Source organism: Leptonychotes weddellii, chromosome 7 (assembly GCF_054177405.1).
Source record: "Leptonychotes weddellii isolate Sample4059 chromosome 7, ASM5417740v2, whole genome shotgun sequence".
Classification (NCBI taxonomy): Eukaryota; Metazoa; Chordata; class Mammalia; order Carnivora; family Phocidae; genus Leptonychotes; species Leptonychotes weddellii.
The window spans coordinates 12,357,840-12,381,319 of record NC_138375.1 but is presented as its reverse complement, the minus strand read 5'-3'; the positions used below and the strand labels follow the sequence as shown (position 1 = coordinate 12,381,319).

General features: G+C 44.8%; 1 protein-coding gene across 1 annotated transcript in view; it reads left to right on the top strand.

The window, feature by feature from the left end:
• The window catches only part of MYO10 (myosin X), a 197,857-nt gene that overhangs the window by 95,756 nt on the left and 78,621 nt on the right, over nt 1-23,480 (top strand). Inside the window, exons 4-8 of the mRNA XM_081825788.1 lie at nt 8,420-8,607; nt 20,295-20,429; nt 22,132-22,256; nt 22,726-22,739; nt 22,857-22,941. Of these exons, the coding sequence (XP_081681914.1) occupies nt 8,420-8,607; nt 20,295-20,429; nt 22,132-22,256; nt 22,726-22,739; nt 22,857-22,941 (547 nt within the window). The remainder of the gene's footprint in view (nt 1-8,419; nt 8,608-20,294; nt 20,430-22,131; nt 22,257-22,725; nt 22,740-22,856; nt 22,942-23,480) is intronic.

Sequence of the window (23,480 nt, the reverse complement as noted above, 5' to 3'; positions counted from 1 at the left end):
ATACCTTTTTATGGAGGGATAAATGACACAACATGTAACAAATGTGTGTCACAGCTCTTGGGATTTCTTACCAAGTGATCTTTGCTTCCCTTGGTACTTAATTTACAACGAGGCTCTTCTTCGACCCCCTTCGCTTGCCAGTCGCCATTTTTACTTATATCACATTTGAACTTGACTAATTCATTGAATCTCTTATCCATGCAGCCTTTGTTTCAGTGATACAATAACCCAGGCAGAGTGGTATGTTTAAGGTAGTGGGGGAAGGATAAGATGTCCTTGGCCATAATTATTTTTGCTGATAGACCGCTAAGATTTTGCCTAATTTGTCCTCCTTTGAATAAACTATTAGGAACGACTGCTGTTGTTGTTGCCATGTTGTTTTACACTTCTGTTTTATGGAGGTTCAAAAGTGCCACTTGGCACGAACATGGGCACGAATGATGAAAACTCAGTAAGTGACTGGCCCCCTCCCCGCCCCCCCCCCCCACAGGCTTCTGTAACTGTTAGGAGAATAATTCATTAGGACTCAGGCTGTTCTCTCACCTTTTGGGAGCCACTCAGACTCTCTTCTCAAATATCCCAGTTGAGTGACCCTGAAGATGGTGGGATTTGTTGGAGGGCTCTAAGCAGGAGAGTTGTCATCTTCAGAGGCCCATGGGTCAAATGTGGCACTTGGATTGAACATGCAAGTCCACGCTGGGAAATCAGTGAGGAAAGGGGGCTTTTATGAAAATCTGAGTGAGGCTGAGGTGGGAGATGGAGGGGAAGGAGACAGAGTCTAGAGTTCATTGAAAGGGGAACGTACAAGACGTAGAGACATTGGCCACTGGTGATGAGCTGGACAGAGTCTGGGAGGATTCCTCTTCCGTACATGGGTGAGCGGTGGAGGGGGCCGCCACAGAGCCAGGGTGTGGCGCACCAGGAACCCGGGTTCCTGTCCTTGATCTGACTCACCGGCTCTGTGACTGTAGGGGCAGCACTTAGCCATTCCCTCATCTGTCAGAGGAGGCTAACAGTGGCATCTGGCCTGCCCGGATCTCAGGGTTATGTTGGAGCAAGTGAGGACTGTGAAGATGTGTCTACATGGGTAGGACTGTCCTCTGTGCCCCACAGTTATGAAATGTCAGAGAACGTTGTTTTGGAAACATGTAGGCCTGTCATTTAAAATCTGGTGACAAGCCTTTTAAGAAATGACTTAGGCCATTAGTGAGAAGGTGAAGTAGTAAAGCTTGTGCATTCATGTTTTAAGAGCCTAATTAACCTCTCATACTTAATGGAGGTCTTACATTAGACTTTTTTTTTTTAATTTATTATTAAGTTTTTACTTAAATTCTAGTTATAGAGAAGCATTTTTAACTCTAAATGAGACAAGGTTTCCTGTAATCTTAAAAAATAAAAATAGGGACGCTTGGGTAGTGCGGTTGGTTAAGTGTGTGACTCTTGGTTTTGGCTCAGGTCCTGATCTCAGGGTCGTGATATCGAGCCCGGTGGTGGGCTCTGCGCTCAGCATGGAGTCCGCTTGGGATTCTCTCTCCCTCTGCCCCTCCTGCTCGTGTTCTCTCCCTCTCTAAAATAAATAAATCTTTAAAAATAATAATAAAATAGCTTTAAAAAATTAAAAAATTGGGTTCTCTGTGTATACCAGACACATTTTACATATTCTTTACTTTTTTTTTTTAAGATTTCAGATTACTGAGTTTAGTTCAAATTAAGCCTGGTTGTTTGCTGTCCCCGTGTGTGGGAGTCCATTTGTTGAATTTACTGTCACCCACAACCTATGTATTTATTAATATTTGAGCTGTAATGAGATTATTTTGTCCCTGAAAATCTAAATGCCTTTTGTCTTCTCCCTTACTAAACGGTCTGTAATTTGTCACTGGAATATTTTTGTTTGTCAATTTGGGTTAAAATTTGAAGGTACATGTCCAAAAATGGAGTGTGATGCTTCTTGTTATTTACCCTTAATTCTGTGCTTGTTTTCAGATCTCTCTTTGATATTATAAAAAAGAGATTAATGTATTCTATCAGTACCAAAATTCTCAATCTTTTTAATTTTTAAAATATTACCAAATACACGCAAACTCTGTCATCGTGACCATTTTAAAGTGTATAGTTCAGTAGTGTTACGTACGTTCACGTTGTTGTGAATCGTTTAGAACTCTTAAATCTTTCTAGAACTGGAACTCTGTGCCCATCTGGGTGGCTTATTCAGTTGAGTGTCTGACTCTTGGTTTCGGCTCAGGTCATGATCTCAAGGGTCATGGGATCGAGCCCCATGTCAGGCTCTGCGTTTAGCCAGGAGTCTGCTTGAAGATTCTCTCCCTCCGCCCCTCCCTGTACTCGTGTGTGCACTCTCTCATGTGCACGTACTCTCTAAAAAAAATAAATCTTTAAAAAAAAAGAAAAATAACTCCCCCATCCCCACTCATGTCAGCCCATGGCAACCACCATTCCACTTTCTGTTTCTGTGAATTTGACTACTCTAGGTACGTGATTTCAGTGGAATCATACAGTGTTTGTCCTTTGGGACCAGTTTATTTCACTTAGCATAATGTCCTTAAGGTTCATCCATGTTGTGTGTGTCAGAATTCCCTTCCTTTTTAAGGCTGAATAGTACTGCACTGGATGTGTGTACTATATTTTACTTATCCATTCTTCCTTTGATGGATACCTGGGTTGCTAACACCTTTTAGCCATTGTGTAATATTTTTTATACACCCTGGAGAATATAAAGTTTGAAAAACCATTCTTCACTCAGTAGGAATATAGCAAAGAAAATAAAGTGCTTGGAGAACATGGATTTAAGGAAAACCTTGAACAGATTCAAGACCTGTTGTAAATATGTGTAGGTTAGCTCTCTTTGCTTAGAGTATTTAATATGGTCTAAACTGGAGGGATTGTCTTTTTTCTTAGATTATGTATTTTATATGTTGGAAGCCTCTACCACAAAGTGGAAAGGATGCCAACAGGAGTACCTGCATTCTTAGAGTCCCGTCGGAATATAGCCATATACCACTAAATGCTTGATCTTTTAAAATCCGGGGCAGCTATTTTATACTTAAGCGATCTCTCTGCATCTGGCAAGAAGGGTCCTGAACATTGTGGAGACAGAGGAATTCAACTCTTCGTCTGGCTTAAAGATATGCAAGTGCTCGTGGGGTGTCACGGAGTTAAGGACAGGCACCTGCCAAGGTGCTCCTAACTTAACCTTAACAGTGAAAGTTTTAAGCAGTTGAAATGCAGATCATTTTGAATGTGTGTCTTCATTTCATGCATTACATGGTGTGTGCAATGCAAAGTAAAATAGAAACCTGGCTTGGTATCTTCCATTAACTATACAGCAAAGCAATCTCTTATCTGCATACTCTTCCAGCACCTACAGCCATTCCTCCAACACAGCAGTCTCAAAAGGAGAAGCCTTCAGCCTTTTATTCCACAGGAGATTGGGAACCACCTCAAACGGTTGCTACCTGGCGTGCAGGGGAAGGTTGAGAAGCTGCGGTCTCGAGGAACAATCGGGAGCTCAGGATCTGGGGTTGGTGGGTTGGTGGAGATGCGAAGACCTGTCTACCTCAGTCAGTGTGGGCGTCATTGTTATGGGCTGAGAGACTGAATAAGACCACAGATCCTTAAAAGAATAAATTAGGCACACTAACCTGGATTTGAGAACACAAAGGCATGTGCTGTACATTTCCAGAAGTTTTCCATCAAAATGGGAAAAAATCAGGCTTTCTTGCATAAAGTGATGAAAGTCTATTTTTAGTAATATTTCTACGGAACTTATAATTTCTCCACAATGTATAATAAGGGACCACATGATCTTCATGGTAGTTGACTAGATTGAAAGATGAGGAACGCATTTTCAACATCTTGTTGGGGGAAGTCGGTCATGAAGATCAGTATTGTTTCAGGAGAAGTGTGCAACGACCAGAGCCATGGCGGTCAGTCATTTGGCGTGAATAACGTCTTACAGCTAAACCAAGTTGGATCTTTGTCTTTCACCTCAAATGATGTGCCTTTCAAGGCTCTTTGTGAAAGTGTTCTATTTCACGGTATTGCGTGGTTCCTCCCTCTTGAAGTTGGGACGGTAACTCAACAACGGAGCGATCTGTAGATGTGTTGGAATGACGCTTCTGAGCCAGAGACACTGTGGGGTCTCAGCTTACAGGCCAGCTCGGACTGTGTGGCAGTGACTGGGCTCAGTGGGGAAAGGTATCCTGATGCATTAGAGGGTCCGCCAGGCCTGACGGCCAGTTCTGCAGGCTGCCTATGTGCTGGATGTCGGCGGTTCAGCTTCCTTCCTTCTCCTCTAGAATCACGGCGGGGTAGGGACTGGGGGGGGCACGTGTGTGATGCTGGTAACTGCCATAGCCTCCAACCACATTGTTGTCCTGAAACACTTGACAGCTCTTTCAGTGGGCAACGTGCAGTATAAATTACTTAAAAGTAAAACCAGGCACAAGACCATTGTGGATGTTCCAGCTTCAGCTCTGCTAACAAGCTTTGCATGCCCTTGGCTTTCCTGCCCCCGTACAAAAACCATGTCCTCCACACTTCCAGCAGGAGTGATCTCTTCAGCCACGCTGTATGACCAGAGGGGTTGCCCAACCAGGAAGGGGTAGCATGCCTAGGAGGTTTTGACCAAAATAATCACTTTCCGAGTAAAGCTTTTGTGGAAAGGTTATGATACTCTTTATGAGTAGATCGGTACTTTTTAGAAGAAAGGCTCATCTCCCCAAATTTTAGAACAACCATACAAACATGTTATGACAAGGTGTGCAAAATTTTCAACACATGGGCTGGGGGTGTATCATTTAAAAAAATTTTTTTGTTTTTTTTGTTTTGTTTTTAAGTAAGCTCCGCGCCCAATGTGGGGCTTGAACTCACAGCCCTGAGATCAGGAGATGCATGTTCTACTGACTGAGCCAGCCAGGCGCCCCAGGGCATATCATTTTTTTAAAAAGTGTGTTAATAATGGGTTAATATCCTAATATTAAGGAAATTTAATTCTCAGCTTGATACTGTGTGGCTTTTACATTTTATTTGTAACTGAGAAAGAGGATTGCGTTGTGCCTGCCTCGCTGTTTTAAGAAGGAAGGCATTAAGTGTCTTGATTTCTGCCAAAGTAGGAAAAAAGTGAGAACATATTTCAACACAAAAATGAACAGTTTTGATATTTCCATAATAAAAATAATAATCGGGGCAGCTGGCTGGCTCAGTCAGAAGAGCACGCAATTCTTGATCTCAGGGTCGTGAATTCGAGCCCCACGTTGGGTGTAGAAAATACTGAAAAATAAGCTTTAAAAAAATCCTTTAAAAAATAATCATATAGGGGCGCCTGGGTGGCTCAGTCGTTAAGCGCCTGCCTTCAGCTCAGGTCGTGATCCCAGGGTCCTGGGATCGAGCCCCACGTCAGGCTCCCTGCTCGGCGGGAAGCCTGCTTCTCCCTCTCTCACTCCCCCTGCTTGTGTTCCCTCTCTTGCTGTGTCTCGCTCTGTCAAATAAATAAATCTTAAAAAAAAAAAATCATATAGCTGCCAAAAGGTAGAAACAGGTCTGATATTTTAGACAAAGTAGTTCAGGGGGCTAGACACCCAGAGCTCAAGCACTGCCTCCTTCACCCCTGCAAACAGTTGATGTGAAGGAAGGCACCAGAGCCTGTGGTCAAAGTGTTGATGGAGGACATATGCATCTTCCAGGGAAGTAGGTGGTTCTCTGTTGTCCTTTAGAAGTAGGACACTTTCCTTCCCCAGAGGAAAAAGCAGTTTCCATCTTTCTTTATGGCCAGATCTTTCCCACAGTGCCCTGGCCGGGGTAAATGGACTTTCTGGAGAGTTGAGGTTTCCAAAAACCTAACCATTTACCCATTAATGCACTATATCTTTTTCTTTTTTAAATGGAGGTGAACTTACTGTAACAGAAAATTAGCCACGTTAAACTATTCAATTCAGTGTATTTTAGTACATTCACAATGTTGTACAATCAGCACTCTTGTCTAGTTCCAAAGTATTTTCATCACCCCAAATGGAAACCTTATATCCACTAAGCAGTCACCCCCCATTCCTGCCTTCTCCCCCTGCCCATAGTAACTACCACCAATCTGTCTGTATGGATTTACCTTTTCTGGACACGTGAACTTTGGCGTCTGGCTTCCTTACCTTGGTGTAATGTTTTCAAGGTTCATCCCCACAGTAGCTCACATCAGTACTTTATTGCTTTGTGGGGCCGAATAATAGTCCATTGTATGGGCATACCACATCTTGTTTACCCGCCCATCGGGGAATTGACATTTGGGTTGCGTGACCTTTAGGCTAGTGTGAATAATGCTGTACTTGTTGTTAATTCTTTTGATTATATATCTAGGAGAGGAATCGTTGGTCATATGGTAATAACTGTTACGTTTTTAACCTTTTTGGTTCAAATATTTCTAAAATATATTGCAAACCTCCTTACGTTTGAAGACCGTTCCATGGAGCATATGATACTTTGCTGGATGTTCCTGGCAGTCACCATGAATATAAATGAGTACAAATTGCCACATTGTGGTACAGATGTTCTCAGGATGTTTGGACTTTCTGCCTAGCGTTGCTTGCTTTTCCTTTCCCTGGGCAGCATCGTTGTGCCTTGCCAAGGAATGTAAGAAAAGCCTCTGCAGTTGGGTTGCTCGGGTTCAAATCTCACCTCTACCACTTCCTGGCTCTGTGGGTGAACAGGACATCATCACTATGCCTGTTTCCTCCTCTGAAAAATCGGGCTAGTAATATTGGAAAGCTCCTTAGGTTATTGTGAGTGTGAAGGGGTCAGGGCCCCTGTGTGGGTCAGCTCGGGAGGTCATAACAAAATATCACTGACTGGGTGGCTTAAACAGACAGTGATTTCCTCACAGTTCTGAAGGCTAGAGGTCCAAGGTCAAGGTGTTGGGAGGGTTGGCTTCTCCTGTGGGCTCCATCCTTGGCTTGCAAATGGCCTCCATCTTACTATGTCTGAGACGGTCTTTATTGGGGCACACACATCTCTGGTGTTTGAGTGTCCACATATCCTCCTAAAAGGAAGGTAGTCAGATTGGACTGGGGCTCGCCCAAACAGCCTCATTTTAATGTAATCATCTCATTAGAGGCCTTAGCTCCAAATATGGTCCCATTCCAAGATATTGGGGGTTAAGGCTTCAATGTAGGAATTTTGGAGGGCCGAGTGCAACCCATAACTCTCCATGAAGCACCTGGACAGTGCATGTGCACGATCAAAGGTGGTGGTAGTTACGCAGCCTGCCTCCACCCCTCCGCTCTGCTGCTTCCATCGAGTCTGAGCCTGGAAACCTGGTAACCAAACTCCGTTAGCCTTTCCTGCAGAAGTCCAAATGAACAAGTTCGGTCCATGTGGACGAAGCAGCAGGCCTTACACGTTAATAGCTATAGTCTTTGCTGCTCTGAAGAGTTTGCTTAATTTCTGGCCTGGATTTTGTTCCGGAAGGGTAAGATGGTCAGGCATCTCGGTTCCAGACCATTTATGTGGCACCCAGTATTTTCAGAATGGTTTTGTTACTGTTTTAAAAGTTAAGGTTAGGGTGCCTGGGTGGCTCAGTTGGTTAAGTGACTGCCTTCGGCTCAGGTCATGATCCTGGAGTCCCAGGATCGAGTCCCACATCGGGCTCCCTGCTCGGCAGGGAGTCTGCTTCTCCCTCTGACCCTCCCCCTCTCATGCTCTCTCTCTCTCTCTCATTCTCACTCTCAAATAAATAAATAAAATCTTAAAAAAAAAAAAAAAGTTAAGGTTAAAGATACATGACATAAAATTTACCATTTTGACTATTTTTAAGTGTACTGTCCAGTGCATTAAGTACATTTGCAGTGTTGTGTAACTATAACCACGGTCTGTCTCTAGAATCTTCTTCCTATCCTGAACAGAAGCTCCGTACCCAGTAAACAGTGACTCTCCGTTCCTCTTCCCCAGCCCCTTGGTGTCACTCTAGTTCTTTCTTTAATCCCTGATTCCTGAGAGCTACCTGATGAGGAAGGAGATGGGGAGTGGACAGTCCTCTGTACCTGGGATGGGATGAGGAGGTCACCGGGAACAGGGATTTGGGCTTGGGCTGCCTCCCCATCTTTCTGTGGTTTACCTGTCACTGCAAGTCCTCTTTGAAGTGGTTCCGTTTGTTTGTACAGAATGACAAGATTTTGTTCCAAAAAGGTGTAGGAAAAACGTATGCAGAGGGGAGCCCCATCGGTCCTCTTCAAGCACACTCAGGTGGATTCTGTTCAAGTCCGAGACGGGTGGGGCCGTGGGGCCGTGGGGCCGGCCCCCAGCCTTCGGAGCATGGAACAGCGTGAGCGGAGGTGACGCGCCCTCGTCCTGCACCCCCCCCCACCAGTGCTGTGTATAACCTGGCGTCCTTCTGTCTCCCCGCCCCGTGTGCTTGCAGACCTACATCGGCTCCATCATTGCCTCAGTGAACCCCTACAGGACCATCGCCGGGCTGTATGAGCGGGCCACCATGGAACGCTACAGCGAATGCCACCTGGGCGAGCTCCCCCCCCACGTCTTCGCCATCGCCAACGAGTGCTACCGATGCTTGTGGAAACGCCACGATGACCAGTGTGTCCTCATCAGGTAACCGGCCAGCCGTGAGGCTGGCGGACGGCTGGCCAGGAGGCCGCTCGGGAGGGAAGCTGGTGTCAGGAGCCCACCACTGGCCGCTCAACCCAGCCAGCCCCCAGGACCCCAAACCTGCTTAGGAGCTTAATGAGAAAAATTCTTCCTAAGTACCCGAATTTCTCAGGCGGAGTTTTCCATTTCAAATAGCTTGATAAATACAGCTTTCAAAAGAGCCAAACTCACTTAGAAAAAAGCAAGAGGTACCACATTTGTTGGCTCTTGGCCTCAGAATAATTCTTCCATTTTTCTTTTCTTTTTTTTTAATTTGCCTTAATTATTCTTTGGTTTATTCCAAGAAAATGTGTAGTTCTTTCAAATTTAAAATGTTATATATATTCTAGAGTGAGAAGGCTTGTATATTTGAGCAAGAGATCTTTTTTCTCTAATTCAGGAAGATTACATAGAATTTCCCAAATTTAAGCATTTTAATGATTTTGAATTTTTTTTTTAAGATTTTATTTATTTATTTGATAGAGAGGCAGGGAGAGAGGGAACACAAGCAAGGAGAGCAGCAGAGGGAGAAGTGTATGGAGCAGGGAGCCCGATGCGGGGCTCGATCCCAGGACCCTGGGATCATGACCTGAGCTGAAGGCAGATGCTTAACGACTGAGCCACCCAGGCGCCACCATGATTTTGAATTTTATTAAACTAGCAGAAGGGGCACCTGGGTGGCTCAAGTTGGTTAAGCATTAAGCGTCCGACTCTTGATTTCAGGTCAGGTCATGATCTCAGGGTCTTGGGATCGAGCCCGTCAGGCTCCATGCTCAGCGGGCCGTCTGCTTGGGATTCTCTCCCTCTGCTCCTCCCCCAACTTGTGTGTGTACTCTCGTTCTCTCTCTCAAATAAACAAATTAAAAAAAAAAAACTACCCAGAAGACCCACTATCGAAACCTATCACTAGGAACTGTCTAAAAAAGCAATGGAATATATTTCTTTAAAAATATTTCTTTTATGGGGCACCTGGGTGGCTCAGGCAGTTAAGTATCTGACTCTTGATTTTGGCTCAGGTCATGATCTCAGGGTTGTGAGATTGAGCCCCACGTCAGGCTCCACGCTCAGTGCAGAGTCTTTGTGAGATTCTTTCCTCCTAACTGCTTCACCCCCAGCTCATGCTCACTCTCTTAAAAAAAAAAAAATTCTTCTATTAACTAATTCAAATTGGCCTCATCACTTACATTCTAGTGATATCCAATTGGATCTTTTTTTTTTTTAAGATTTTATTTATTTATATGACAGAGAGAGACAGCGAGAACAGGAACACAAGCAGGGGGAGCGGGAGAGGGAGAAGCAGGCTTCCCGCCGAGCAGGGAGCCCGATGCGGGGCTCGATCCCAGGACCCTGGGACCATGACCTGAGCCGAAGGCAGACGCTTAACGACTGAGCCACCCAGGCACCCCCAATTGGATCTTCTTATTAGTTCTTTATCCCAGAATCGTGTTCTAGTGATGTTCAGAGCGCCCGTGGATAGGACCCAGAGTAGGTGTGCTGAGCCTCACTTTCCGTGAAGTTTCCATGGACTACCCAGGCACTGCCTCATTCCCGCTCCCAGGCCTGCACTCATGGGGCCCGCCTGTCACTGAAAGTCTGGAGTGTACCACAACGGCTGGTGGGAAAGATTTGGACTTCTGTTGTAGGTGACTTTCTAGTCCCAACTTGTGGCAAAATAATTACATTATTTCAAGAGGAAAGGTCAAGGCACTTTGGATTTAGGTGAGATGATAAATAAGACCCTCTTGAAGCCCTCCGGATTTCTGATTCAATGGAAGTAAGACAGATGGAGAGCCATATGTTAGCTTTAGACTTGAAGCCAATAGGGCTGGCTAACATCGAAGCCCCAAATTAGACCAAAGCACCTGATCCGGATGCAGGCAGGTGAGTGGTGGCCACGATCACTGCGGGAAACCAGTTCCCAGCCGGTGAGGAGCAGACCAGTCCTTCCTCCCAGTTCACTTGTCAGGGAAGCCACCCCAGCTCCTGGGGGAGGAAAGGTGGGGTGTAGGTATGGGCAGACATGCCCGAGGATGTCCCTCACTGAAACCCCAGGGAAGGGAAGCAGCCCCCGCCAGCTGAGGACAATTGGGAGATAAAGGGTCCCATGTGGCACCTGTCCAAAGATGAGGACGCTAATGGTTTCTGAAGGGTTAGTGTGTTTTGGACACTGTGCCAGGAACTTTTCAGGCATCACCTCATTCAGGTATCAGCCTTCCAACAGTCCTTTGATGTACGTGGCTGCTCAGTAGTATCTGTCGGCGCCACACACGGAAAACTGCTTTAGGGATTATATTCTTCTTACCGACAGTTTTTGCCCATTACGCTAGTGCATGGGTCTTTGCTTTTACAACAGATCAGAATTACATGAATAGAATAGCAGAACTTTGCCTTTCTCATTCTACCTCTCTCTCTGCCCCTTAAGGGGAGGCAAGCATCTGGGCAGATAAAAGCTCTTTTCTTAATCACTTTTATGGTGCTAATGTCCTGGGCTGTGGAAATAACTTGGAGAGAGAGGCTATCCATTTATTTAGTTAAGTAAATGAGTCATTATGACTTGTAGTTCATCAAAATGAAGCTATTTAATATATTTAAAAGGGGGGGGCTTCCAAGGGTCCCATTTCTAATCAAGAAACTTGCCTTATGTCTGGAAGCACTGTTTGTAGGCTCTTGCAGGGAACTTCACCAAAGCTCAGAAGTTAGAATATAAGATCCCCATTTCAGCATACAGAATATAATTTAATACGATTAACAGGAAGAAAGAAAACTTAATCAATTTTAAGAAGGTCAGATTGTATTCCACACTTAGGTACCTAAATATTTGCCATTGATAATTGCTTGTGTTTCTTACTTTCAATGGGAAAAATGAGAGGATGACTCATATATCACTTGCCAGACAGAGTAGCTTAGGAAGAAAGAGGAAAATCAAACGAGGTCATTGTGCATATGTGTGTGTGTATGTGTAATAAAACGGAAATGGGTTGGCATTTTCATGCCAAAGACTGCGGTATTTAAAAATAAGGTGGGAGGTGGAGGGAGAGTGGATCCCAAATAGAAAGCTCCCATTGTGTGACACCCATGTGAACGGAGTAACTGTATTTATCTAAATTAACTCAGGAAATGGAGTCTTTTAAGAATAGAGTTCTCATTAAAATGTGTCTTGTTTAATAGATTTCTCTGGCAGTTTTTTTGTTTTGTTTTGTTTTTGTTTTTTTTTTAGTGGTGATTGAGGCTGTGGGAATTTAGAGAAAATTGAGTCTAAAAATAAAACTTGTAGGTTACTGTAGCCCTATGTGGATTTCCTCGGGCATAATCTGCCCCCTGGTGGATACAATGTGTTTTACTACTTTGAAAACATTTTCTCATGCAAATACCTTTAAAACCAGAAAATAGGCCTGTTTGGAACTAGAGAGGACTTGAGAGATCAATTTTTTCCCCTCCCTTCAAGGAAGGTTCAGCTATTTGGTGGCAATGCCAAGTCTCTAGGCTCCTAATCCGAGCCTCTTGTGTTGGTCTCACTTTCAAGTTTGTCAGCTCCCCCAATCTCTCATTTTACCTGTTGGTGCAACATTTAAGCAAGTGCTTACGCTATTATGGTTTTTAAAACATGTTTAAAACTTGAATTTTTCTTTCATCTAACTGGCAAGATCTTGGTTGATCTGGTCCATTTTACATTGACTTGGGTTTCTCATACATTGATTGGGCAAGTTGGGTTTAGTTTATTACGGTCTGTGGGTGTATGTGACCTTCTAAGATCTGTAGGGTAGGTAAGGCCTGTGGCTAATTCGCTATGAAGCTCATTGCCCAGGACAGTGTCTGGGAGAGGGCCAACATTCAACAGCTGTCCGTCCCAGCATAGATATACAGAGCAACTGTGGATTTGGGACCTTTGCTTTGCCTTGCGTGTTTTGGTTTTCCAAAACAGGATCGATTATCCACCTAATGGATAATTAGATGTTCAGTCTTCTATTTCTAGGAATATATTTATAAATGGTCGAATTGGAACAGTGAACAAAACTTGCGTCCAGGGTTAGAAAGGCACCAACCTGAATAGGACTTGAAGCAGGCCTCTTGTTCACGTAATATGGCAGGTTACTGTGCTAGACTTTGGCAATTAAAAATTAATAATAATATCCAATCACTGCCTTTAGGAACTTCTTCTCTGATGGGAAGAAACTGATGTAACTAATTTCAGTACAACCTGCCAAAAGCTATAACGGAAATATGTCCATGATTGCTCAGAGAAGGTGGTGGTAGATCCTCAGGAAGGAATTCAGACAATACTTCATAGAGGAAGTGATGTGCGATTATGAGTCAAAGAATGTGTAGGAATATGGCTGGCATAGAGGGGAGGAAGGGCACAGAAGCATTTGCCAAAACATAGATATTGGAAAAAGAAGGGTCATTAGGAAATGGAAGGTAGTCCCTCCTCTCTCCACGGTGCACCATCACACTGGGTCTCTTCCTGGTTCTCCGGGCGCTCCTCACTCGTCCTCCACCTGCTCATCTTCCACCCAACCTTTCCCTCTCAGGTCTACAGAACTCCCTGGTCTAAGATGCCTCCCCCTGCGCCCCTCCCCAAACCCCGCCTGGCCGGTTTCTCCTCCGAGTTCCAGACATGTGTCCAAATGCCCTGAGCTACCATCACAGAGATGTCTCCTGGGCATCTCAAGGGTGGCATGTCCTAGATTCATGCTCAGTTTCTCCCAGAAATGTATTCCTCCTTTCATGTTCTCATTCTCAGCAAGTGGACTCTCTATCCCACCAGCTCACAAGCCTGAGATCAAGAAGTCCTTCTTGGAACTAGAAGTCCTTTTCCTCTATATGCCGCCCCCTGGCCCCGAGGAAGATAGAAGTCCACATAGTAAAGTGTATTGACCTTATGTAGACGGCTCGATGGGTTGTGACAGACGTGTACACCTGTGATGCGATGCTCGGATCAACCCGCTAGCAAGCTCCCTGGGTTTGCAGGAGTCCCTTCCCTTCACCTCCCTGTTGCTTACCACCCTCTTGACCAGGTCCTGACCAGGGCCATCAGCTGTACCCCCCCCCATCTTTCCCGAGGCCTCTCACTTCATATCACTGCTGCCCCCCCACTACCCTTCTACCCTCACCTCTGTCTCCCCACCTCCCGTCTTGCCTCCTTCCATGCATTCACTCCATTCCGTACTCCACACAGAGTGATTCTTTAAAAACTTGAACCTGATTATGACAGTTTCCTGCTTAAAAACGGCCTCGTGACTTTGATTCTGCCTACGAACACATCTCAAAACTTTTAATATGGCCTATGAGGAGGCCCCCTGTCAGCGCTTTGGGTTATTTTCCTTTCTCCTTTTCATTTTCATTGTTTGTTTTGTTTTGTTTTAACAGTATAAGCTCATTTGGGTTCATCTAGAAGAACATGTGTTCTCTGCAGCCCATGTTTGTGTTTGCAATCATGTTGGCGCCAAGGGTTAGGACTCTAATTGCCATGGGCTAATGAGAAAAATGTAGGACTGGATATGTAAGGGATGTGTTTGCTGTAAGTGAAGGTGGAATAACATCGTAATTGCCGTATGAGTTACTGTGTTAGGGCGGCGAGAAGAAAGGAATGCAGTGGATTAAATGAGTCAGCACACTGCCCGTGGTAGGACAGGGTCCAGGCTCCGCACACAAGGAGTGAGCCCGTCCCAGTGCAGAGAGCTCTGCAGCTTGAGCAAAATGACATTAACCAGTGGGTTAAAATTAGCCCTGTTCATTTGGATTTGGGGGGTGTTCTATTTTTGTTTGTCGTCTTAAATTTGGCTTTATATAGTTCCGTGATGAGGATTAGCAAGGAAGTATGTACGTAGTTATATAGATCATTGCGCTCTAACGTACGTGTTCCGTCATAGTCTCCATATTACCAAGCAGGTGACGCAACTCTGACACTCCCTGCCCAGACCTGATATCAGATCCCACAGGTGAAGGGCTCCGTCCTACAAGACTGCCCCCTCCACGTCCCCTCCCACCCCCCCCCCCAACTTCAGACACCAATCACAAGTCCAAGTTGTTACCTGTGCTTCTGATGGACGGGCCATAGATTGGAGGTTCTGGCTGACCCGCTCCACACACACACTTCGATGAATTTGCTAGAATGGCTCACAGAACTCAGGAAAGCAGTTTACTTACAGATGACAGGTTTATTATAAAAGGATATAACTCAGGAAGAGCTGGGAGAGATGTATAGGGCAAGATATAGGGAAAGGGCCCTCAGCTTCCCTCCATGTGTTCACCAACCAGGAAGCTTTCTCAGCGGCACCTCCCACCCCCGTCCTTTTGGAATTCTGTGTGGGCTTCATTACATAGGCATGATTGATTGAATCATTGACTCTTGGTATTGAATTCAATTTCCAGCCCCTTTCCCCTCCCCAAAGGTCAGTGTGGGGGGGAAGGAATTGAAAGTCCCAACCTTCTAATTCTGTGGTTGGTTCCCGTGGCAAGCAGCCGCCAACAGGAGCTTTCCAAAAGTCACCTCATTAACATAACAAATGATGTCTTTATTGCTGGCATCATTTAGGAAATAATGAGGGTGTTAGGAGCTCTGTGTCAGAAAGGAAGATGAAGACTCAATATATATTTCTTATTATTCATAATCACAATATCACACACCTATGACATGTATATCATACGTTACATCTGTCATTATAGTGATGGGTAACTTGAAAATGTCAGGGGTTGTGACTCATGATCTTCCTCGCCACCCCACTCCCCTATTTAACTAGTTCCTGAGCGCCTGGGTGGTTCAGTCAGTCATGATCTCAGGGTCATGATCTCAGGCTTGTGAGATAGAGCCCTGCGCTCAGCGTGAAGTCGGCTTGGGATTCTCGCCTCTTCTCCCTCTGCCCCTTCCACTCATGCACGTGCTCTCTTGCATGCACACTCTCTTTCTCTCTCAAGTGAATAATAAATCTTATAAATAAATGAAAGAACTAGTCCCATACTTAACTAGAGAACTAGTGGCCTCTCACTGGGACCCCAGCATCATCCCTGCATTTCCCCGGACTTCAGCCATGCAAGCTGCTTTTCCTTCCTCCAAGGCATGGAGCAGTGTCCCCCTGCTGACTCTACTCCCTCTCCCTTCAGTTTTCACCCAGTTAACTCCTGTGCATGTTTTCACGCTTTGGTCTAAATGTCAGCCCCTCTTATCCCCTCCCCACAAAAAGGTCTTTACTGAACCTTTACCCTCCATCTAAATCATGAGTTCTCTTATCCCCTAGGGTACCTGTGACTCTTTGTTTGAGATCTTTGTGCTTCTAGATCATAGACAGACTGACCGTCCCATTTTATACATCAATGCTTTAACAGCCCTTAGTGCAGCCTGACACATAGTAGGCTCACAGATGTTTAAGGAGGGAAGGGATATCTGCAGAGATGCTCTTTCTCCATTGCTTCGAAGATTACATTGGTTTGACCTTCAGTAAATTGTTTTCATGGGGAACGTTGGAGTCGCAGGCAGGAGTAGGAGGAGGAGGGGGAAGGGAGGAAGAGGAGGGTTACGTAAAAGTGTATGGCCTGCAGAGTCCTGTTACCTTGACATCCGGCATATTTCTGGGTTTTAACAATGTGTGAGTTATTTAATTATCTTTATCCTTTGCCTTGTTCATGTAATAGTTCCACGGCCCCATGATAGTCACCACTTCTTACCCCCTGGAGCAGTCCTATCTGAATTGTGTGGAAACTGCTTTCAGGAGTAGTGCTTCCCAAACCTGGCTTCATAGTAGAATCCTCTGGACAATTTTTAAAAATACTGACGAGGAAGTTCTAGCCCTATAGGTTCAGATTAGAAACATATTAGGTGATTCTAATGTGCAGCCAAGTTTGAGAACTGTTGCAGAGTGTCTGTGTTTTGTTTTTGTTTCAAGTTTTAATTCTGTATCCAAAAAAGATGTACTTTAACACTGTGCTTGGGGCCCCTGGGTGGCTCAGTCGGTTAAGCGTCCACCTTTGTTTCAGGTCATGATCCCAGGGATCGAGCCCCGCAATGGGCTCCCTGCTCAGCAGGGAGTCTGCTTCTCCCTCTCCCCCTTCTCTCTCTCGCTAACTCTCTCTCTCTCTCAAATAAATAAATAAAATCTTTTTTAAAAAGTAACCAACAATGAAGACAGGAATCAACTAAATAGCCAAATATAGTACAGTGAAATATCAATTTAAGTTGCTAATGGATTTGAGCTTGGTACCTCCTTTGTTGGTTTAAAAATCAAAGATAAACGATAACAGCATGTCAAAAGTAACCCATAATCTCATAGTAAACAGCAAACCAATTCTATTTTTGAGTTCTAGAAATTTTTAAAAACAAGCATTAAATAGGGGTGCCTGGGTGGCTCGCTAAGTTCAGTGTCTGCCTTCGGCTCAGGTCATGATCTCATGATGCGGGGTGGGGCTCCCTGATGCTCAGCGGAGAGTCTGCTTCTCCTGCTCCCTCTGCCACTCCCCCTGCTTATGCTCTCTTTCTCTGTCAAATAAATAAAATCTTCAAAAAAAAAAAAAAAAAGATGCTTGAAGACAGTATGATAGATACAGTGAGAAAAAATGGCTGCAGATCGCTGTAGATCGATATCCATGGCCGGCTAATGGCAGTGAGAGTCCCAGATTTTCTTCTCCTTGACCAAGTCTTGCTGGTTTGGAGTTTGAACAGTATATGCTCTGCGATCGTGTCTTTGCCATGTTCTATTTATTAAGGTAGGCTAATTGCTGTAACAAACAACCCCCCAAAATCTCAGGGGCATAACACAGGAATGCTTTACTTTTTGCTTATTTTGCAGCCCCACAGGGAAGGCGAGAGACTTGACTTTATTCCACATGTCATTTTGTTTATAGAGCTGTGCCAGCCCAGAGGGCGCCCAGATGGCAGGCTTGGATTTCGAGCCCAGAATACCATGAAGAAGGCAGTTTTTCACCCACCAGACGTAGAAGTAGCCTATATCTCATGCTCCGTAGTTCAACTGCCCTTCTGTTCAAACGGGCCACGTTCAGTCCCTGTTATCCACTGATTGCTGTCAGAGAGGTTGACACGTTTTCCACTTCCTTGTGCTGGAGGATAAAGAAGTGGGTTTGGGAAACATGTAACCTTATTTCTGCTTCACATGTTTTTTAACTAGAGAATTTAGCCCTTTAAGTTCTGTTTGTTTTACCATAATTGAATCAACAACAACTGGCTAGATGTATGTACTTTTTTAAATATCAAGAATTGGAGTACCTGGGTGGCTCAGTCGATTAAGCATCTGCCTTCAGCTCAGGTCATGATCCCAGGGTCCTGGGATCAGGTCCTGCGTCTGGCTCCCTGCTTGGTGGGGAGCCTGCTTCTCCCTCTACCCCTCTCCCCTGCTTGTTCTTTCTCTCTCTCTCTTTATCAAATAAATGAAATTTAAAAAAAAAAAAGTTATCTAAATCTCTTCCTACAGTTTTTTCTTAGTTTATGTTACTCATCCACTGCATCCTTGATGAATGCCCCCTGGGTGCCAGTGATGTGAGGGAGATGAATACGTGTGCTAAACTCTGTACTAGGAAGATTCTGGTTGCTGACAACAGAAAACCCAACCGAAGTTGTTCTAACTCTGATAACACAGGGCAGAGCGGTTTCAGGTCTGTGAATTCAGCCACTCCTGCTAGGCCTTCTCTGATTTTCTTGGCTTTTGCTTTATTATCTCAAGATAGGTGTGGATTCCCAGGGATTGGTTGTCTGCAACAAGGGGGACGTTTCTGCCTGGTGTCTCTTGTGTGTGCGCAAAGCTCCCCAGGAGCCCTGAGCTTGCTTGACGTGGAGTCTCTCGGGCTGCAGTCCTCACACCTTCCCATGGCCAACCTTGTCACTTGCAGAGGGGAATGGAATGACTGAGATTAGCCTAGCCCGGTGTAGATTCCCAGTGGGCCTGCGGCGCCCAGCCAGACAGGGCTGGTGTCATCTCTCAGCCCCTTCCTCTCCTTTGTTACATGTGGTTAATCATTTACCAGGTTTTCAGCAAAATTCCTCTTTCATAACTTCCCAGATCGTGACCTTCACCAAGGGCAGCTTTTTTAGGACTAAGTGGAGCTCATCTGTGTATCTTGCCCATTTAGCAATTATTAAGGTGCTACCTTGATTTATCATTGGCATTGCTGTTCTGTTACACTTTTTTTTTTTTTTTTTAAGACTTATTTAGAGAGAGTGTGCGTGGGTGAGCAGGGGTAGGGGCAGAGGGAGAAGGAGAGAGAGAATCTCAGGCAGACTCCACACTGAGTATGGAGCCCGATGTGAGGCTCCATCTCATGACCTTGAGATTATGACCTGAGCCAAAATCAAGAGTCAGGCTCTTAACTGAGCCACCCAGGTGCCCCTGTCCCTGCAGCTTTAGTTTACTTCTCTTTTAAGTTCCCTGCCTTTTACTACTTCCGTTCTCCCCACGATACCGAGAATAGTATCTTACACAAAATTGAGTTTCTCTTTCCAAATCTGTGACCTCCGTGCCTTCTTGTCCACGTCCGGCACCAGACAATACCTGCTCTCCTGGGGCCCCCGTGCTCCTTCCAGAACATGACCTCCAGAGCCATGTTCTTTCCAGGCCACCTTGATGAGCTCAGTCTTCGCCTTCTGTCTCCTGCGGTTGCCTCTGAGCCATCAAACCCAATCCTCTCCACTTTCCTTCTCCAGCACCTCTGATCTCAGTGCCGCTGGCCTAGCCAGAATCCCGCCCCCTAGTGGTCTTCCCAAGCTCATCTGGCTCTTGTGCCCAAATCCTTCCCTTTTTCTTTTTGTGGCTCATGTTTGCCAGTCTGTTCAGGTGAGACTTGAACCTGGTTTACTTCTCTCACTGGTCTCCCCTCCCCCTGCACGTCTTTGTTCACTTTCCCTCAACTGTCACTGAAGCATGATCTCTGCAGGATGTCAGACCTGGTGTTACGTTCTGGACATGGAGGCTTAGCCGCTGCCTCCCTCCGAGGATTAGTATGGAATAAAATGTTTCCGTGTGGTGGGTCGAGGACCTGTGGGGTCATTCCCTTGTCCCCTCAATCATATTTACGAATAATTGCATTTTTTTTTTTTTAAAGATTTTATTTACTTATTTGACAGGGAGAGAACACAAGCAGGGTAAGTGGGAGAGAGAGAAGCAGGCCTCCCGCCGAGCAGGGAGCCCGATGCGGGGCTTGATCCCAGGACCCCGGGATCACGACCTGAGCCGAAGGCAGACGCTTAACGACTGAGCCACCCAGGCGCCCCGAATAACTGCATTTTTAAGCCTACTTGCCTGCTTTCCGTTTCCCAGAATGATGCTGTTAGTGTGCTCGTTCCTTTAACAAGTATTTACCAAGTGCTTCTCAGCAGCCGGGCCCTGTGGAGATGTCTGGATACTCTAGCGAACAAAACAGAGATCCCTGTCTGTGCCAGGCTTCCCTCGCATGGAAGGCATGTCCATCCTCTCAACTTAGTGAAGGTGATTCTGTTGACCTCTGACATCCCAGAGGCTTTCATAATAGCAGAAAGAGTGTGGCCAGAAGGAGAACTTGCTTTTAGCGCCCTTTAACTTGACCCGCGGGACAGGCATTTCAACCTCTGTTTTCCCACCTTTCAAATGGAGTGATGTTGGTCAAACTGGGTTTCTTTTCTTTTTTTTTTTTCTTTTTCTAATTTGAACAAGCTTGCGCATTTTGTTTTGCAGCGGTGAAAGTGGGGCAGGTAAAACCGAAAGCACCAAATTGATCCTCAAGTTTTTATCAGTCATCAGTCAACAGTCTTTGGAATTGTCCTTGAAGGAGAAGACATCCTGTGTTGAACAAGCTATTCTTGAAAGCAGGTATTTCTTTGTCATGCTCCTTATTTCCGATGAATAGGATTCACTGTCCTCCCTGGGTGGCTCATTTAAGGACGAGTTATAATTAGTTGGTCTATTTTCTCTTTTTACAATCCCTCAAAGGAAAAGTCCCAACATGGACACAGCAGTTTCTAACAACCTGAGCGACCATTCCTGGTCCCCACCCCACCCCCCACCCTAGGCCCCTACTGCGCCAGGTTTGAATTGGTGAGTGAGTGATTCCGAGGAATATTCTGCAGCCTCCTCTAACTAGCGAGCCCTCGACTCACTTTTCGGAGGCCTTGTTATGAGCAGAAATTTCAGCCTCTGGCCACTGGGTAACAGAGACCTTAGCACAGAGATGAGGGAGCCTCTGCTGGTCTTCCAGCCCTTCGGAGGCACCATGTTGGCCAGATGGCATTTTTTTTAAAGCCTCTCACGTGGCAGAAGATCAGTGGTACATCTGATAGCAGTGAGCCTCAGAACTTTGAAAGACGGCTGTGTGGTGAGGGATCATCTGAGTTCTTAATTTGAGTATGTATTGGCCCGATGTCGGATTTGCGCCTTATAAGATTTTAGGACCAGTGAAGACCTTATAGATCTTGTTATTTAGAATTTAGTCTAGAAGTCAGCAGACTACAGCCAGATGCCCATAACCTGTAGCCTGGTTTTGTTTTAGCATTCATACACTTTTGTCAATTGTCGTGGAATATCTATAACATAAAATTTATAATTTTAAGCGTTTTTTTCAGTGCACACCTTAGTGTCATTAAGTACATTCACACTGTGGAGCCACCACTGCAAACCATCCATCTGCAGAACTTTGTCATCTTTCCGCAGCCTGTTTTTGTAAATAAAGTTTTATTGGAACACAGACACGCTCATTTGTTTATATATTGTTTACAGCTGCTTTTAAGCTACAGTGGCAGAGCCGAGTGGGTTGTAACCGAGAACACGTGGCCCACAAAGCCTAAAATCTCTATTATCTGGTTCTTTGCAGAAAACTTTGCCACCCCCTGATTTGTCTGACCCCGTCTTACAGTTGGGGAAGACCCAAAGACATTACTTATAAATGAGTTGCCCTAGACAACAAACGGGTGAAATTCCCAGGACTGGGACTTCTTCAGTTGCTGAAATTTAAGTGGGGTCTTTTTCTGTGCAATCCCTGGCTTGTGTATATAAGCCCAGGCTAATTCGCACAAGGAACAAGCCACTGTGGTCACCTGAACTCTGCAGCATCCTGTGCCTGCCCACCGAGCCCTAAGAGCTCTCATTCGAAGTGGATGTGCATTATAAACCCATTTCAGGAAGCGCTTTGAAAGTGTGGCCCTTCTGTAAACAAACATAGTCACCATAGGTCCTTTTGATTTCAGATTTTTCTTGCAATTATATATTTTGACATTTGTGAGGAACGCTCTTGCTGATTTTAGATCTCCCCTAATTAACACTCACTGCTGTCCTCACTTTTTTTTTTATTAATTTTTTTATTGAAGTATAACAACATACAGTATCCTCTTAGCTTCAGGTATACATCATAGGGATGAGCTATTTTTGCACATTATGAAATGACCCCCACAATAAGTCTAGTGACCATCTGTCACCCTGCATAGTGATTACAATGTTATTGATATATCTCCCCTGCTGAAATTGACGTCTCATGGCTTAGGTATTTTATAACTGGAGGTTGTCCTCATGTCTTCCACAGCCCCATCATGGAAGCTTTCGGCAATGCCAAGACCGTGTACAACAACAACTCCAGTCGCTTTGGGAAGTTCGTTCAGCTGCACATCTGCCAGAAGGGAAATATTCAGGGCGGGAGAATTGTAGATTGTATCCTGTTTCATTTCGGTCTTGTCTTTAGTATTTGACCCTCTAAGTACAATCTGCTCTTGGTTATCGTAAGGACAGGTAATGTGAAACATTTCGGTTATGGCTTAATATTACTATGTTTGACCTATTAACTATCCTGGGAGATAGCCGTTTTCCTTTTGGAAAATTCTGCTATCATGTTCGTAATCTGGAAAATTGGATTCATCATCAAGCATCAAGTGTTTGTTGTTTGAGATCAATTTCGTCAAATAGTTTGGCACCTCCCAGGACACCATGTGTCCTGTTTGAAATTGGATTTAGATGAACTAGTCTATGCTTTGTTGGCTCATCTCTTGGCACTGGAAGTCACAATGTCAAAGGAACAGGGATTTGCAATTATTTGGGTGACAAAGAATAGAAAATTAAAGCCTAATTGAACATGTCATATCCTGGTTTTGTTCCTTGACTGGCCATTGCTTTTCACATGAAGATTTATTAGAAAAAGTAAGTAAACATGATTTAATTCACATTTTCTTCGGTAATAATTATTTTCGGGAATTGTTGGTTTGTGTTAATTAAATGGAGGAAACATCTCAGATGAAATCTGATTTATCCCCACAGAACCGAGTAGTAAGGCAAAACCCCGGGGAAAGAAATTATCACATATTCTATGCACTGCTGGCAGGACTACAACACGAACAGAAAGGTGAGTGAATGGGACACTGGCACAGAAGTGTATGGATTAGCAACTGGTGTTCCCTTGAAAAGCCGTCAGGAAGACATCTGTTTGCGTTTTGTTGGTATTCCATCAATTGAAACGAAATGTATGAGAATACCGAAAGAGGTTGAGTCCATTTTAGAGCCAACCATGTAGAGGGAAGATCATCAGTAGAGAAATGTTAAATTTTTTGTTTTGGGGATCTTGGTACTTTTCTAATTTATAGGCTATTTATGAAAAAAAAATGTATGATGCATATTGTAACTGGTTTACTTTTAAACCATACCCAAATAAAGCTAATTTCTAAACATTTGATTTTTTTCTAAAATTTTTTTTTTTTTTTAAGATTTTTTATTTATTTGCGAGAGAGAGAATGAGAGACAGAGAGCATGAGAGGGAGGAGGGTCAGAGGGAGAAGCAGACTCCCTGCTGAGCAGGGAGCCTGATGTGGGACTCGATCCCGGGACTCCAGGATCATGACCTGAGCCGAAGGCAGTCGCTTAACCAACTGAGCCACCCAGGTGCCC